Below are 13,815 nucleotides of genomic sequence, written 5' to 3' on the forward strand. Positions count from 1 at the left end.
ATTAATGATCCACTGCATCTAGAGACCTCAGAAAAAAAAAAAGGAAAAATCAAGAAAATTAAAAAAAAAATGTAGCACCCTCCTGGCTTGGTTTCTAACAGTTGAGGCAAAATTTAGTTTTGGCTCCCCTGGAGCAGAGAAGTAATATTCAATCTGGGTCCAAGCTCCAGCTAAGAGCTAGGGGACCCCCATCCTGAGTTCCATAAGAGCAGTGCAGAAAGTCCACAGAGGATCCGACCTGGAAGCACGACTGGAACTGCAGGAAAGCATTCAAGTACACGGGGCACAGTGAGTACAAGCCAAAAGATCCTAGAGAGTGTCCTTGTCACCTTTTAGGAGAGCTCATTCCAGACTCAGGCTTTACCTTTGCAATGGGGTCCCCTGAGTTGTAGTTCACTAGAAAATGAATATATAATGGTGGCTGCATCCTGAAGAGAGAGAACAGTTAGAAATGGCCTCCATAATCTTTCTTCAAGTTTGGAGTAAAACAAGCCTTACCTCCTGCACCTTACCTAAATTATACCACTGCCTGCTTTCTGAGTGACTGTGAACTACTGTGTGCCAGGGGACAGGGTTTGTGCTAAAATTAAAAAACATATATACTGTATAACACATAACACATATACGATGTATATATATATATATATATATATATATATATATACAGTATCTCACAAAAGTGAGTACACCCCTCACATTTTTGTAAATATTTTATTCTATCTTTTCATGTGACAACACTGAAGAAATGACACTTTGCTACAATGTAAAGTAGTGAGTGTACAGCTTGTATAACAGTGTAAATTTGCTGTCCCCTCAAAATAACTCAACACACAGCCATTAATGTCTAAACCACTGGCAACAAAAGTGAGTACACCCCTAAGTGACAATGTCCAAATTGGGTCCAATAAGCCATTTTCCCTCCCTGGTGTCATGTGACTTGTTAGTGTTACAAGGTCTCAGTTCTGAATGGGGAGCAGGTGTGTTAAATTTGGTGTTATCGCTCTCACTCTCTCATACTGGTCACTGAAAGTTCAACTTGGCACCTCATGGCAAAGAACTCTCTGAGGATCTGAAAAAAAGAATTGTTGCTCTACATAAAGATGGCCTAGTCTATAAGAAGATTGCCAAGACACTGAAACTGAGCGGCAGCACAGTGGCCAAGACCATACAGCGGTTTAACAGGACAGGTTCCACTCAGAACAGGCCTCGCCAAGGTCTATCAAAGATGTTGAGTGCACGTGCTCAGCATTATATCCAGAGGTTGTCTTTGGGAAATAGACGTATGAGTGCTGCCAGCATTGCTGCAGAAGTTGAAGGGGTGGGGAGTCAGCCTGTCAGTGCTCAGACCATACGCTGCACACTGCATCAAATTGCCCGGCATGGCTCTCATCCCAGAAGGAAGCCTCTTCTAAAGGTGATGCACAAGAAAGCCCACAAACAGTTTGCTGAAGACAAGCAGACTAAGGACATGGATTACTGGAACCATGTCCTGTGGTCTGATGGGACCAAGATAAACCTATTTGGTTCAGATGGTGTTGAGCGTGTGTGGCGGCAACCAGGTGAGAAATACAAAGACAAGTACATCTTGCCTACAGTCAAGCATGGTGGTGGGAATGTCATGGTCTGAGGTTTTATGAGTGCTGCCGGCACTGGGGAGCTACAGTTCATTGAGGGAACCATGGATGCCAACATGTACTGTGACATACTGAAACATAGCATGATCCCCTCCTATCAGAGACTTGGCCGCAGGGCAGTATTCCAACATGATAACGACCCCAAACACACCTCCAAGATGACCACTACCTTGCTAAAGAAGCTGAGGGTAAAGGAGATGGACTGGCCAAGCATGTCTCTAGACCTAAACCTTATTGAGCATCTGTGGGGCATCCTCAAATGGAAGGTGGAGGAGCGCAGTGCTGGAAAATAATGGTGGCCACACAAAATATTGACACTTTGGTCCCAATTTGGAAATTGTCACTCATGGATGTACTCACTTTTGTAGACCTTAATGGCTGTGTGTTGAGTTATTTTGAGGGGACAGCAAATTTACACTGTTATACAAGCTGTACACTCAATACTTTACATTGTAGCAAAGTGTCATTTCTTCAGTGTTGTCACATGAAAAGATATCATTAAATATTTACAAAAATGTGAGGGGTGTACTGATACTATATATATATATAGTATATATTGTGACAGGAAGTCAAGTAAATCTGTGGGTGTTGTCACAGACGGGAGATACATTTCTGCCTTGCTTAGACAATTCACCAATTACTTTCAGGTGTCGGCTGCAGAGGTAGCCAGAAAGGTTTAAGGACGTTGGAAAGCTTCAGCTATTCAGAATGAGGAAATTAAGGCCTCTATAAGTTATCCAGAGGATGACTACTGATTGCTGCCTCCTGAGGCTTTGTGCGTTAAGGAGAGCAGTGAGCTGAGAAAGACTTCTGAAGGTGAGGTGGTGTTGACTTTTTCTGTGTGAAAGGAAAACAAATAGACTATTGGTTTTCTGCTGTATGACCAGCAGTTTCTGCCCAGCAGTAGGTTGGGACAGACTCCATAGGTAGGTTCCTGTGTTGTGAAGGTAGACGCCCCAAGTGGCCAGGGTTTATTTTATGTTTTGTTTGATTTATGCTGTTTGGATGTTTGTACTTGTTTCCAGCAAATTGGAAGAATAAACCATAGACCGTTGTTTTCAACCACTCCTCGGCTGTCTCTCTGTGTAGCGAACCCACCCAGGGGGTCACCCACACCCGCTACCGAGCCAAACCCTTACAATATATATATATGTAAACATTCCCAGAATAACTTTCAGAGGATGATCTGTATGACTTTATTTTGGAAACATCAAATACTCATGTAAGTGAATGTGCTGCCAACTGAATTTTTATCAATTGAAAACCGGTGACAAATCCACCATTGTGCTAATTTGTCCCCTCTTCAACATGACTTGATTTTATCCTAATGTTATGCTTACAATTAATGTAACCCCCTGCCCCCGTATACTCCCTAAAGTATAACTCAAGGCAAAACTTTTTTTTAAAGTTTTGAATAGACTAGAGGGATTAGAACCTCTGTCAGGTTTTATGGCTTTCTGTGCCCCTGTTATGGAGATTCACCCTCTCTTTTTGTCCTGGTTACCATTATCATTGAAAGTAAATGAGAATCCCAAATTGTGGGTTGTGCCCAGAAAAGTAAAAGAGGGGAAATCTTCCCTTATGAACATTACATATCTGCAGTATATACACATCCTAGCTACAGTTCCCTGAAACTAAATCAAACACAGTATAAAGCAAAAAAGTAAAGTAAAGTAAAAAAAAAGCCCTCCCAGCAAGCTGGAAAATGCTGAGTCCATCATGAAGAAGGGTGACAGAATCGTGAAGAATGGTCCACAGTGATATAGAAAACAAAAAAAACTCACATTCCTATCATTGCAAAATGATGTTGGTACTGCGCTATTAGAATGGTGAAGGTGTGTTCAAAAGAAGTGAATGTGAATAAAATGCCTGTATCTAAAACATAAATATGTAGGTAAAGGTGTGCACTGACATCAAAACGTCTAATAAAACATAAAGCACACAGTGTTCACATAAATAAACAAATAATTGCAAAAGATATGTATTCATATTCAACCAGTAATTACGTGCCTATAATGTCCCCTGCCATCCCCTGATGAAGTCGCTTGTCCGTGACAAAACACATAGGGCGGAGGCATACCGGAAGTGACCTTTGTATGAGCTCAGCGCTTGTGGAGTATACAAGTTTTTTTTTTTTGTTAAAAAGTGAGTACATTAGTAGTTTTTTTAACTGAATAAATCAATCAAAACTGTATTACACTATGGAGAGTTTCTTTCATACCTATACATAAAACGAAGTAAACTTAGGAGGAATCCCAGGGTTATCGCTGAGGGCATACATTTACTATAGAGAACCACAAGCCAGACAAAGCACTGCAGCCCCCTAGACACGAGCAAAGATACACGGAATAACATACAAAGTTATTAACCCATGCTGTTACCTCACAGCAGTAAGGTGAGCTGCCCATGAGCTCATAGGTAGCATTACACCGAAGATTTGCTTTATTCTCCAGCACCTACTACTTTATACCACATGGTGAAGGGATATACCTGTTTAAACAACACAGAAATTTGTAATACGGACTTTCATCATATTGAATGTATAATCCTAGCACAATGTTTTGTAATATATTACCTATTTGAGCACTTTTATAGGCACGTAATTACTGGTTAAATGTGAATACACACCTTTTGCATTTATTTGTTTATTTATGTGACCACTGTGTGCTTTATGTTTTATTAGAACTTTTGATATCAGTTCACACCTTTATCTACATATTTATGTTTTAGATACAGGCATAAACCTGCTGACAGAAGCAATAAAACAGCAACAAATTTTTTGAAAGAGTCTCTGGTAGGAGGAGCCCCTCTAAGTTTAGCAAAGCAGTAGCAGGATATTAGGCCTCACCCACAGTTCTTCAGTGGGAACAGAACATCCATCTGGAAAACAGGTCAGGGTGCTAAGCCCGCCTAGTCTGTGAGCAAAGAAGCAAAGGCAGCAATCTCCCCTGCTGTCCATGTAAATTTTACTTGTAAGCTGAACAGTCCATACAGGGCTGCGACAAGGGGTGGGCAGGAGGGACGGTGCCCTGGGCGCAATAGTTTTTTGCAGGGATGGGGGCACCCTCAACCTAACCCTAAGGGAATGAGGGGGCACAGTTTGGCATCTTTGCCCTGGGCGCTGGATGGCCTTGTCCCAGGACAGAGTCCACATCAGTCCTTCACAGGTGACAGTGAGGATTTGGCAGTCTCTTCATGTTCCCATCAGCTCCTCTGACAGCGACAGAGTGGCCCTTGGTGGGCTGTCCAGCTTTAACTACTACTACTACCACCATGTATTTGTCTATGACATACTTTTTGGGACCCCACCCCAGAGCTGCACCTCCCATTGGAACCTTGAAAACATTAGTATTTCTCTTGGCTTTCCCTTTTCAGAAAGAACACAGGCCTTGGGCGACCTCACAACCCACTGCCTGCACTCAGCAGCCCTGGTCTGGGTGGTAGAGGGTCTGTCGAAGAATTTCTGGCTCACACTGACTGGGATCTGCAGGCATCCTTCGGTCCCTTCAGATGACCCTGGTGCATCCATCACCCCGAACAGTACTTCCACCTTGTCTTGAGAGGGTCCCCACTCCCACTCTTCTACATAGCTGCTATAGGATGACCAGTCTGTAAACTCCTCATGCATGGGCCCAAATTCAGCCTGCAGTCTGAGTGACCCCCAGTCAATGGCCCTATCACTGCCTCTCCCCACTGGCGCACCTGAGGACGCATTACCCTCCTGCACTGGCTCCTTCAAGGTGGGGTTGGCAGAATGTGTTGGCACAGTCGGTATTGCATGGATAGTGTCTGGTTCCTTCTGGACAGTACTCTTCTTCCCTGATGTCGCTTGTCTTCACAGAAGAGTCACCAGCCTCAGACTCAACCCCTCCTTTAGCAGATGCTTCAAGGCCTGCACTTGCCTTCCAGGACTTCCGCAGCTGTTCCGTGCATAGACCGGACCACAGTTCCACACTGTATCTGAGGGGCTCCTACTCGCTCAGTGTAAGCCGGGTGAGTGGCTCGTCGCCGTGTCCGCAGTGGATCCAGGCACTAACCACTGCGGTCAGTCTCCTGCAGCCAGGACACAGTAGACACAGCGTCTCTGTCCCCTTGATCATCCCAAGGGTGAATCCCCCTCGATGCTCCAGCCTGACACCAGAGTCAACCAGTGTCAGCTCCTGTATGTCAGGCAACCAGGTCAGTGCTGGGAACACATGTGCACCTTCTGCCATCTTACTCCTTTCTCTCGCTGCCAGCAGGGCATGCTGGGTTTCCTTTGGGGTGTGGCTCCACCCCCAAGCTTCCAAACTGGCTGGCGCCCGCAGCTCTCATAAGCGGGCTTTTTTCCTGCGTGCTCTCCTGTAATCCCTTGTTAACCATGCTGATGTTTGCAAGTACAGGTATCACACAGATGATGATGATAGTGGCACTTGCAGAACTTATCAGGACATGTCGCTTGGCACTGACTGTGCCTGAGCAACTGGGAGCAGGTGGTAGCAAGCATTTTGTCACGCCTCCCATAGCAGAGCCTAGCGTACAGCCAGGTCACCCTGGTGGAAGACACAGGCTAACCTGAGGTGCAGAGTCTAAGTGCCAACCGGTATTCACCAGGGTTCCTGATGGTGGAGATGGACTTCGCTGCTTGTTGGTGCCAGGTCGCGGGCCTCAGGTTCGCCCCACCATGAGGTGATTGAGTTTGGATCTGGGAATGGAGAAAATGATAAGAATAGACGGAACTGTAGTCAAAGAAAGTTATAAGCCAATGGGAATCGAGAGCCAGGAAGGTCATCAGCCAAAATGGAAATCGAGAGCCAGGAAGGTCGTCAACCAAAGCCAGGTCATAAACGGAGGAACGCGGAAACCAGTAGAAAGCCAGCAGAGATGCACCTAGAAGCACAAACACACAAGCAAAGTACTGCAAGCCAACAGGTGGTATATATATATATATATATATATATATATATATACTGTGTGCAACCTCATCACTAAGCGACGCCCAGGAAACAGCAATAAGCGATGAAGCAATCAGAATCTAAAAAGACAGCAGTCAGCACATGTCCAAGATGGCTGCAGACAGGTAGGCAAGGTAAGACCTTGACACGTTTGCTGTGGTTACCAAGAGTAACAGCAAAGTCTGTAACATACAGCACACTGTAGCTAGCAGGGTGAGGGCAGCTGTGGTTGGGCAACTGATAGTATTAAAAATAGGAAAAAATCAGCGCAACTTATGTGAAAGAATTTGTGAAATAAATGAGTAAATATAGTATAGCAATCAAGTAGTTGCTAGAAAGACTTCCTAGCAGACGGGACCCGGCAGCCAGCTCTGATCTTTCACATACCTACGTGAGATAAGCCCACACAGCTTTATGTGCTTTTTATGTGAGTACATTAAATGTTTTTTTATTTGATAAACTGTATGATAAACAGAGAGCACTAGATATCCACCTCTTTTTTTTTAAGCACACTTGACAATGGTGTGAGCCATTCAGGTGGAAACCAACCTAGCTTCTCAAGAGGTTTTTATGGAGGGTTTTCTGTTATAGTGGAGTGATCTTATCTCTCCTCAGGGGAACTGCTGATTTGGACCTGGTGGTAAAACACGGGTCTAACTTTAAGGTGAGAGGCCATCTTTAGGTGGTGGAGGAAGCACGAGCACCTTTAAGCACTCTTTCAGTCAAGTTTTGCACATTGTGAAGGAAGCAACATGAATGGATTGATTCACTTCATATGGACATTTATTTGCACCTTATGAGATATTTGTTTACACTTTGCACTATTTGATTATAACATTGCACTATATTTGCACTTTGATTATTGTATGCACTTTATTATCTGGCTAATTTTGCACAGTTATACTGTATTTATGTACAAAGTAGCGCTGTATCTTTGAATATATTTTGGGCAACTGATAGACCCCCTCCTGCAGACACCCGCTGGCTTATCCCAATCACCATGGGCAACAGCCGACATTTTGGTGCACATTTTACTATTCTGAGCAGGACATTGCAGCATATAGTCATTTTTTCTATCTTTAGCAGGCTGTTAGACATTTTGTAATCCAAGGGAGCGATCGCCCGCTGTGGCTGCCACAGGTGACAGCACATTACACAGTTCTCACTGAATAGGAGGGCTTGTAGTACAAGTGTCTGTTCCAGATGCGGATGGAGCAACTAGGAATGCAGTGCGTTGCTAACTCCACTGACTTGCAGCAGCTCTCGCTGGTTGCTATGGGCAACGACACCTAACTTAAGTACACAATTACAAATAGGCAGAGCATGTCAGTCTCCCCGGTTTTAACCCTCAAGTGGTTTGTTTTGGAACAAACCACAGTTCCTAGGCTTGATGAATCTCTAAGAACTACAACTGTGCAGGTTGTCGTGGGCAATATCCTGGACGAAGCCACCAAATCAGGCATTCCTTATGGAGCCGCAAGTAGAATGGGATCCCCCACCCTGCACAGCCAGGCACACTGAATTTTCTAAGTCCCTCCAAGTCAGAGAACAGTCCAGTGGTTTGTTTTTGTTAATTTATTGAGGGATTAGAACTGGGATAGGGATTGGGGATCATGGGATGCCCACTTGTCTGTACATCAATTCCAGGGACAACTTCCCCTATATACAGTCCATATACACTCCTCACTTCCTCCAGCACATTTGCTTGTAGAACTCCAGTAACACACTAATGGTTAATCTGATACAGCATTCAGATTTAGAGCAAAAGCCTTTTATAGGCAGGAACCAGAGGCTCCTTTGGTGTTTAGCAAAAAGTCATTGTCCAGCATTCATCCCTGTACGGATTCCATCATCACCTATTAAGGCACTGCCAGCCTGCCTGGCTGCAGCTGCCCCTTTCACTAGCCTTCCAGGATAACTTCTCCACAGTCCTTACAGACTGACACTCTCTCTCCTCACACCTCACCTGCCCACCTGGCTGACTTCTCAGGAGATTTCCCGGACTTGCTGACTTGCTCCTGCCGTCCTCCTCTTGCTCCTGTGCCTTCAGGAAGGGGTTCCTTCATGTGTTGAGGGAGATCCTTCCAGCACTTGAGCCCCAGGCCAAAGGTCACCCCCCCCCCCCCAGACTAGTGGTGCCCTGTGAAGGCCTCCAACAGCCTCCTCAGCACTCCATCTCCATCTTCCACCTTCCAACTGACTGCTCCTGCTGGCATGACCCATGAGTATTTATGAAGTGACCTTCCCTCTGCTCAGCCCATTTGCTGGGATTGGCTGGGGCCCCATAAATATTCCGAGCAGCCTTTGTTGGCTTCTGCCCACTACATCTGGATGCTTCTCCAAGGTTCCAGAAGGAAGGGGGAGGCACCAGAAGAGCTGCCTGATAAGTCATCCATTAAGCCATGACCGAGATTCAACCCAGGCCTGGCTCTCAGCCAGATGTTCCTACACTGGCAGCTAAATCTATATACATCTAGCATACTAGTGGTGCTACAATAACAAACTGAAAGACTACAGACCTTTTTTTCGGTATACCTGGAAAGTATTTAGCTGCTTTAAACTGAGAGTTCATTTGGGCTTGAAGGTTAGTTCTCTAAACCAATTTAGTTTAGCTTACTGTTAGAGTCAGCATAATGGCAGCCTACGGTCTTTTAGAGTTTTCTTAGGGGGCAGGGTAATTACAAAAAGATAATATATTATAATTAGTTAGGCATTTAATTTTAAGAACAGAATAAAAGTTAATTTTGGATTGTTAAGTATACAAGTAGGGAGATGATTAAAGGGATTATAAAGGCAGAAGGCTTTTTTTATCCTAATGAATTCTATGCATTAGGATAAAAAAACTTTCTGTGTGCGGCAACCCCCCTCAGCCCCCCTAATATGTACCTGAGCCCTATCTCTATCCAGTCATGTTGCAGGAGATTCTCAGCTGCCCGGGACTCCCCTCCTCATAGGTTAAAAGAGCAGCACGGCACAATTGGCTCCCACTGCTGTCAATCAAAGTCAGTCAGTCAATAAGGAGAGAGAGGGGGTGGGGCTGGGTCATGGCTCCCTGTCTGAATGGACATAGGACGCTGTGACTCTGCTCGGTTGCTGTGGGGGCACTCAGCAGGAGGGAGGGGTCAGGAGCACAGAAGAGGGACCTGAGAAGAGGAGGGTCTGGGTTGCTCTGTGCAAAACCAACTGCACAGAGTAGGTAAGTATAACATGATTGTTTTTTTTTTTTAAAGGAGACTTTATATTCGCTTTAATGTGTATATAGCTAAAACATTTTTTATTTAGTTTTGGATGGAGTCCAACTTGAGGATATTTAAGTTCTTTATTTTTGCCAATGACATTTGTCACCAAGACAAAAAGCAATGGGAAATCCAAAATGTTACAGCTGTCACCAAAACAAAAGGTAAGGGAAAGTATTTAAACGAGTACAGTACACTTGTTGCAATAAAACTGTTGCTCATCTGGATTAGGGAGTAAAGGAAAATGTTGGCCATACATACAGGACACTTAAAGTGTAATGGGCTATATCATTGTTAGGGACCCTTTACATTTTTATGGGCACATAGGGCACATAGGTCAGTGTTAGTAAAATATATACAAAAATTCCAAAATCCATAATACACTTGTAAGCTAATTCAATGTATCTTATGGTTTTGGTATCCACACTTTTGGGGGCTTGGCTAGGGGTGGGCTTTATGCAAGTGTGAGAGTGTTTATGTTACCTGCTGACTGTTACATAGTGACAGTTCAAAAAGATACACAAACATCATGATGTTTGCATGTAATCTTGAGACAAGTAGACTACATATCCTTAGTTCTAATAGGGGATAAGTCTTGTGTTTACTACAACAATAAGTTTGAGATTTGCAAACCCTGCCAGTGCAAGAGCAGTGTACTCCTAAACCCCCATCCATATAGATGAAATAAAAGTTAGGCATAAACCAGTTAGGTCCTCTATCCCTGATTAAAGCTGATTTGCTGCCAATTGCGCATCACATATCAGCACATATTCCAGAGCCAGATGAATAATTCTAGAGCCATTATTTACAGCTAACCCTAATTTGATGAGCTGCAGAGGTTTTTTAAAGTGTCATCTAAGTAAATATTTGAGTAGCATAGTTTGTCGCAGTTTAGCAAAACCCATGCAATTGTGAGAACTGACACATTTGGCATGTATTTACTCAATACAACCTAATTTTTTTTAAAAAGTGGAGATTACATTGTGTTTCTGTTCAGACATTTTTTTTATGTTTTTTGCTGAAAATAAAGTTCTGATAAAAAGTTTTGCAAATATCCCACGGCACAAAAATTTGCAACTACCAAGTTTTATTCTGTAGGTTAGTCAATTCCCCCCAGCAGTTAGTGTCAGATAAAAAAAATTCCAGTATATATCCCATAGTTTGTAGATGCTAAAACTTTAATGCAAACAAATCAATATACATTTGAGTTTTGTTTTTTTAACAAAGACATGTAGCAGAATAAATGTTGGCCACAATTTATGAAGACATTTCATTTTTAACATTTTTATTCATGAATATGCTTTATAGCAGAATGTAAAAAAATATTGTTTTTGTTTTTCAAAATTTTTAGTAATTTTTTGTTTATTTTGCAAAAAGTAAAAAACCCAGTGGTGACCAAATACCACCAAAAGAAAGCTCTATTTGTGTGAAAACAATTATATAAATTTTGTTTGAGTACAGTGTTGCATGACCGCCCAAATACCAGTTACATTAGCACAGTGGCAAATAGCAAAACATTCCCTGGTCATGAAGGGGTTAAAACTTTTTTTTAAGTCGGTACAGCAAGTATACAGGAATTCAATGGCCCGCAAACACGATCCAAAAATCGTATGAAAAATACCACTTTTCGAAGCGATGGTACAATAGTCTGATCAATGATGACAGGTCATCTGATATTATCCAATGGTGTAAGCACATTTTCCTCGTACGATACCAGATCGTATGATTTTCATACAATACAAAACATGACATCACTTCCGATTTTTTATTCTGGCATACAAGAACTTTTGTAACTTTAGTAACCTCTTCCATTTTGATATGAGATTAGCATAAAAAACAAATGGACAATCAATTGTCTAAAAATCGTATCATGTGTACGAGGCTTAAGGGTGCCAGGGCTGCTCCAACGAGATTGGGGGGAGTTGGGCTTCAGGGGTAACTATATCAAATGTTGTTGGCCATCTGCATCAGGAAGCTCATCCATTCATATCGCTGAGTTTGGGAATTGTCGCTCTCCTGCAGGTGGAAGTTTACAGACTGCAAGATGTCTTTCAAAAAGTTCAGCAACTTGAGATGCTTGTGCCTGTCAATCAAATGGTCGGAGATAATGTAATTTTCTATAGGACAAACCTTCTCTATCCCCATCTGAGCAAATTTGGTTCTGAGTCCGAAGTCCTTTATACCCTTGGTCAGAACAACAAAGGGTTGAATACCTGGAGAGATATACATAATCAGCATATTATTCCTATTTTTTTAAAATTCTTTATTTAAAGTATCCGGCATACACAGAGCAGCAAATCACATTAGAAGGATATACGCATTAAGTGACCTCAGAGAGGTCCAGAACAACAGAGGATACAATACCAGTTATAGTTGACATGAAGTTCCGGGGATGACCTTTCCTGATCACCCATTAACAAGAAAATCAACAGGGCTTGAAGTGGAATATGAGGGGCTCGTCTCTCTCTCTCATGGATCAGGTTTTTGCTACCTCCATGAATGCACAGGATGAAATATTTTACACAATAAATAAAAGGAAAAAGATAAGAAAGGAACTAGCGAGAGAAAGGGGTGAGAGAGGAGAGAGAAATAAAAGGAACAAAAAAGAAGGCGGGGGGAGGGAAGTATGAATGATGGGGTTGCCAGCAGAGGGACGAAGGGCACCGAAGGAGGGGCAGTAGTATACAGTGTCTTAATGCACTCAGGATGCGAAGAGGGCCTTCCCTTCCTCTGAAAATGTGAATATGTTGCAATGGACCCAGATTTTGGAGTAAGTCTCATGCCCAGGGCCGGATTAAGAGCATCATGGGCTTGGTGCTGAGGATTTTGAAGGGCCTTAAGGGCCGTGCCTTGGCATGCACCCAGAGGAGGAAGGGTGCAGCCATGCATGCCTAATTCCACATGGGATGCTGTCTCTGAAGCCCATAAACACATCCATGCATCGGCAACTGTCCCTCCTTGTCCGGCCTTCGTGCTGTGTGGGGAGGTTCTGAGGGAGCTGCCTGGGGAAGCGAGCATAGAAGCCAGACTTCTGTGTTTACAAGTGACAGAAGAGCGGTAACCGTGAATATGGCCAACCTGGGGCCTATATGAAAGGTAGGGGCCTGGAGCTGCAGCTCCAATAGCCCCTACGTTAATCTGGCCCTGCTCATGCCTGTTTTGGGCAGAAAGTAACAGGTTTTCCACCTCATCTTTCGAGAGCCAATGCTAGACAAGGAAGGTCGTGAGTCTCTCCAAGGGGGTGTAGAACTGATTTGTTGTATGTTTTCTCAAGAATATTAAAGATGCGTAGGAAAAAAAAGAGTAGGGTCCTCTAGAAGGATGTAGTCAATCAATTTTTGAGAAATGTACCTCTTTCTAGAAGAGTTCCAATTTTGGGCAGGACCAGAAAATATGCAGTAAGACCCCTTGTCTTCCAGATATCTCCAGCAACTATCGGGGGTTGAAGGAGAGTATTTATGTAGTATTGAGGACGTATGGTAGCATCCCGTAAGGAGTTTAACCACTTGCCGACCGCCCACAGAATATTTACTGCGGCAGTCAGCCCCTCCTGGGCAAAGTGACGCAGTACTACGTCGCTCGCCCAGGAGCCTGCAGGTTCTCCCACCCCTGCACGTTCCCCTGCATCCCCACACGTGTGACCAGCGGACCCGATGTCGCCCCTAGGGACACACTTAACCCCTTGATCACTAATAAAATTTACCCCTTCCCTGCCAGTGTCATTTTTACAGTAACAGTGCATATCTATAGCACTGGTTACTGTAGTAATGTCACTGGTACCCCCAAAAGTGTCAAAAATGTCAGTCAGGGGTATGATATGTCCGCCGCAATGTCGCAGTCCCACAAAAAAAATCGCAGATCACCACCATTACTCGTTAAAAAAAAAACAATAAAAATGACAAAAATCTTTCTGCTACATACCAAAAATATGTAGCAGAAAACAAATTGTCTTAAAATGTTAAAAAATTTAGATTTTTTCGTTTTTTTTTTTTTTTGGGGGGGGGGGGGGAT

At 43.5% G+C, this 13,815-nt stretch overlaps 1 protein-coding gene across 1 annotated transcript in view; it reads right to left on the reverse strand.

Moving 5' to 3' along the window:
- The window catches only part of LOC309558463 (uncharacterized protein), a 114,503-nt gene that overhangs the window by 72,996 nt on the left and 27,692 nt on the right, over positions 1–13,815 (reverse strand). Inside the window, exon 12 of the mRNA XM_082261534.1 lies at positions 11,753–12,017. Within this exon, the coding sequence (XP_082117660.1) occupies positions 11,753–12,017 (265 nt within the window). The remainder of the gene's footprint in view (positions 1–11,752; positions 12,018–13,815) is intronic.

Source organism: Pelophylax lessonae (assembly GCF_965119305.1).
Source record: "Pelophylax lessonae genome assembly, chromosome: 6".
In the NCBI taxonomy this organism is placed as follows: domain Eukaryota; kingdom Metazoa; phylum Chordata; class Amphibia; order Anura; family Ranidae; genus Pelophylax; species Pelophylax lessonae.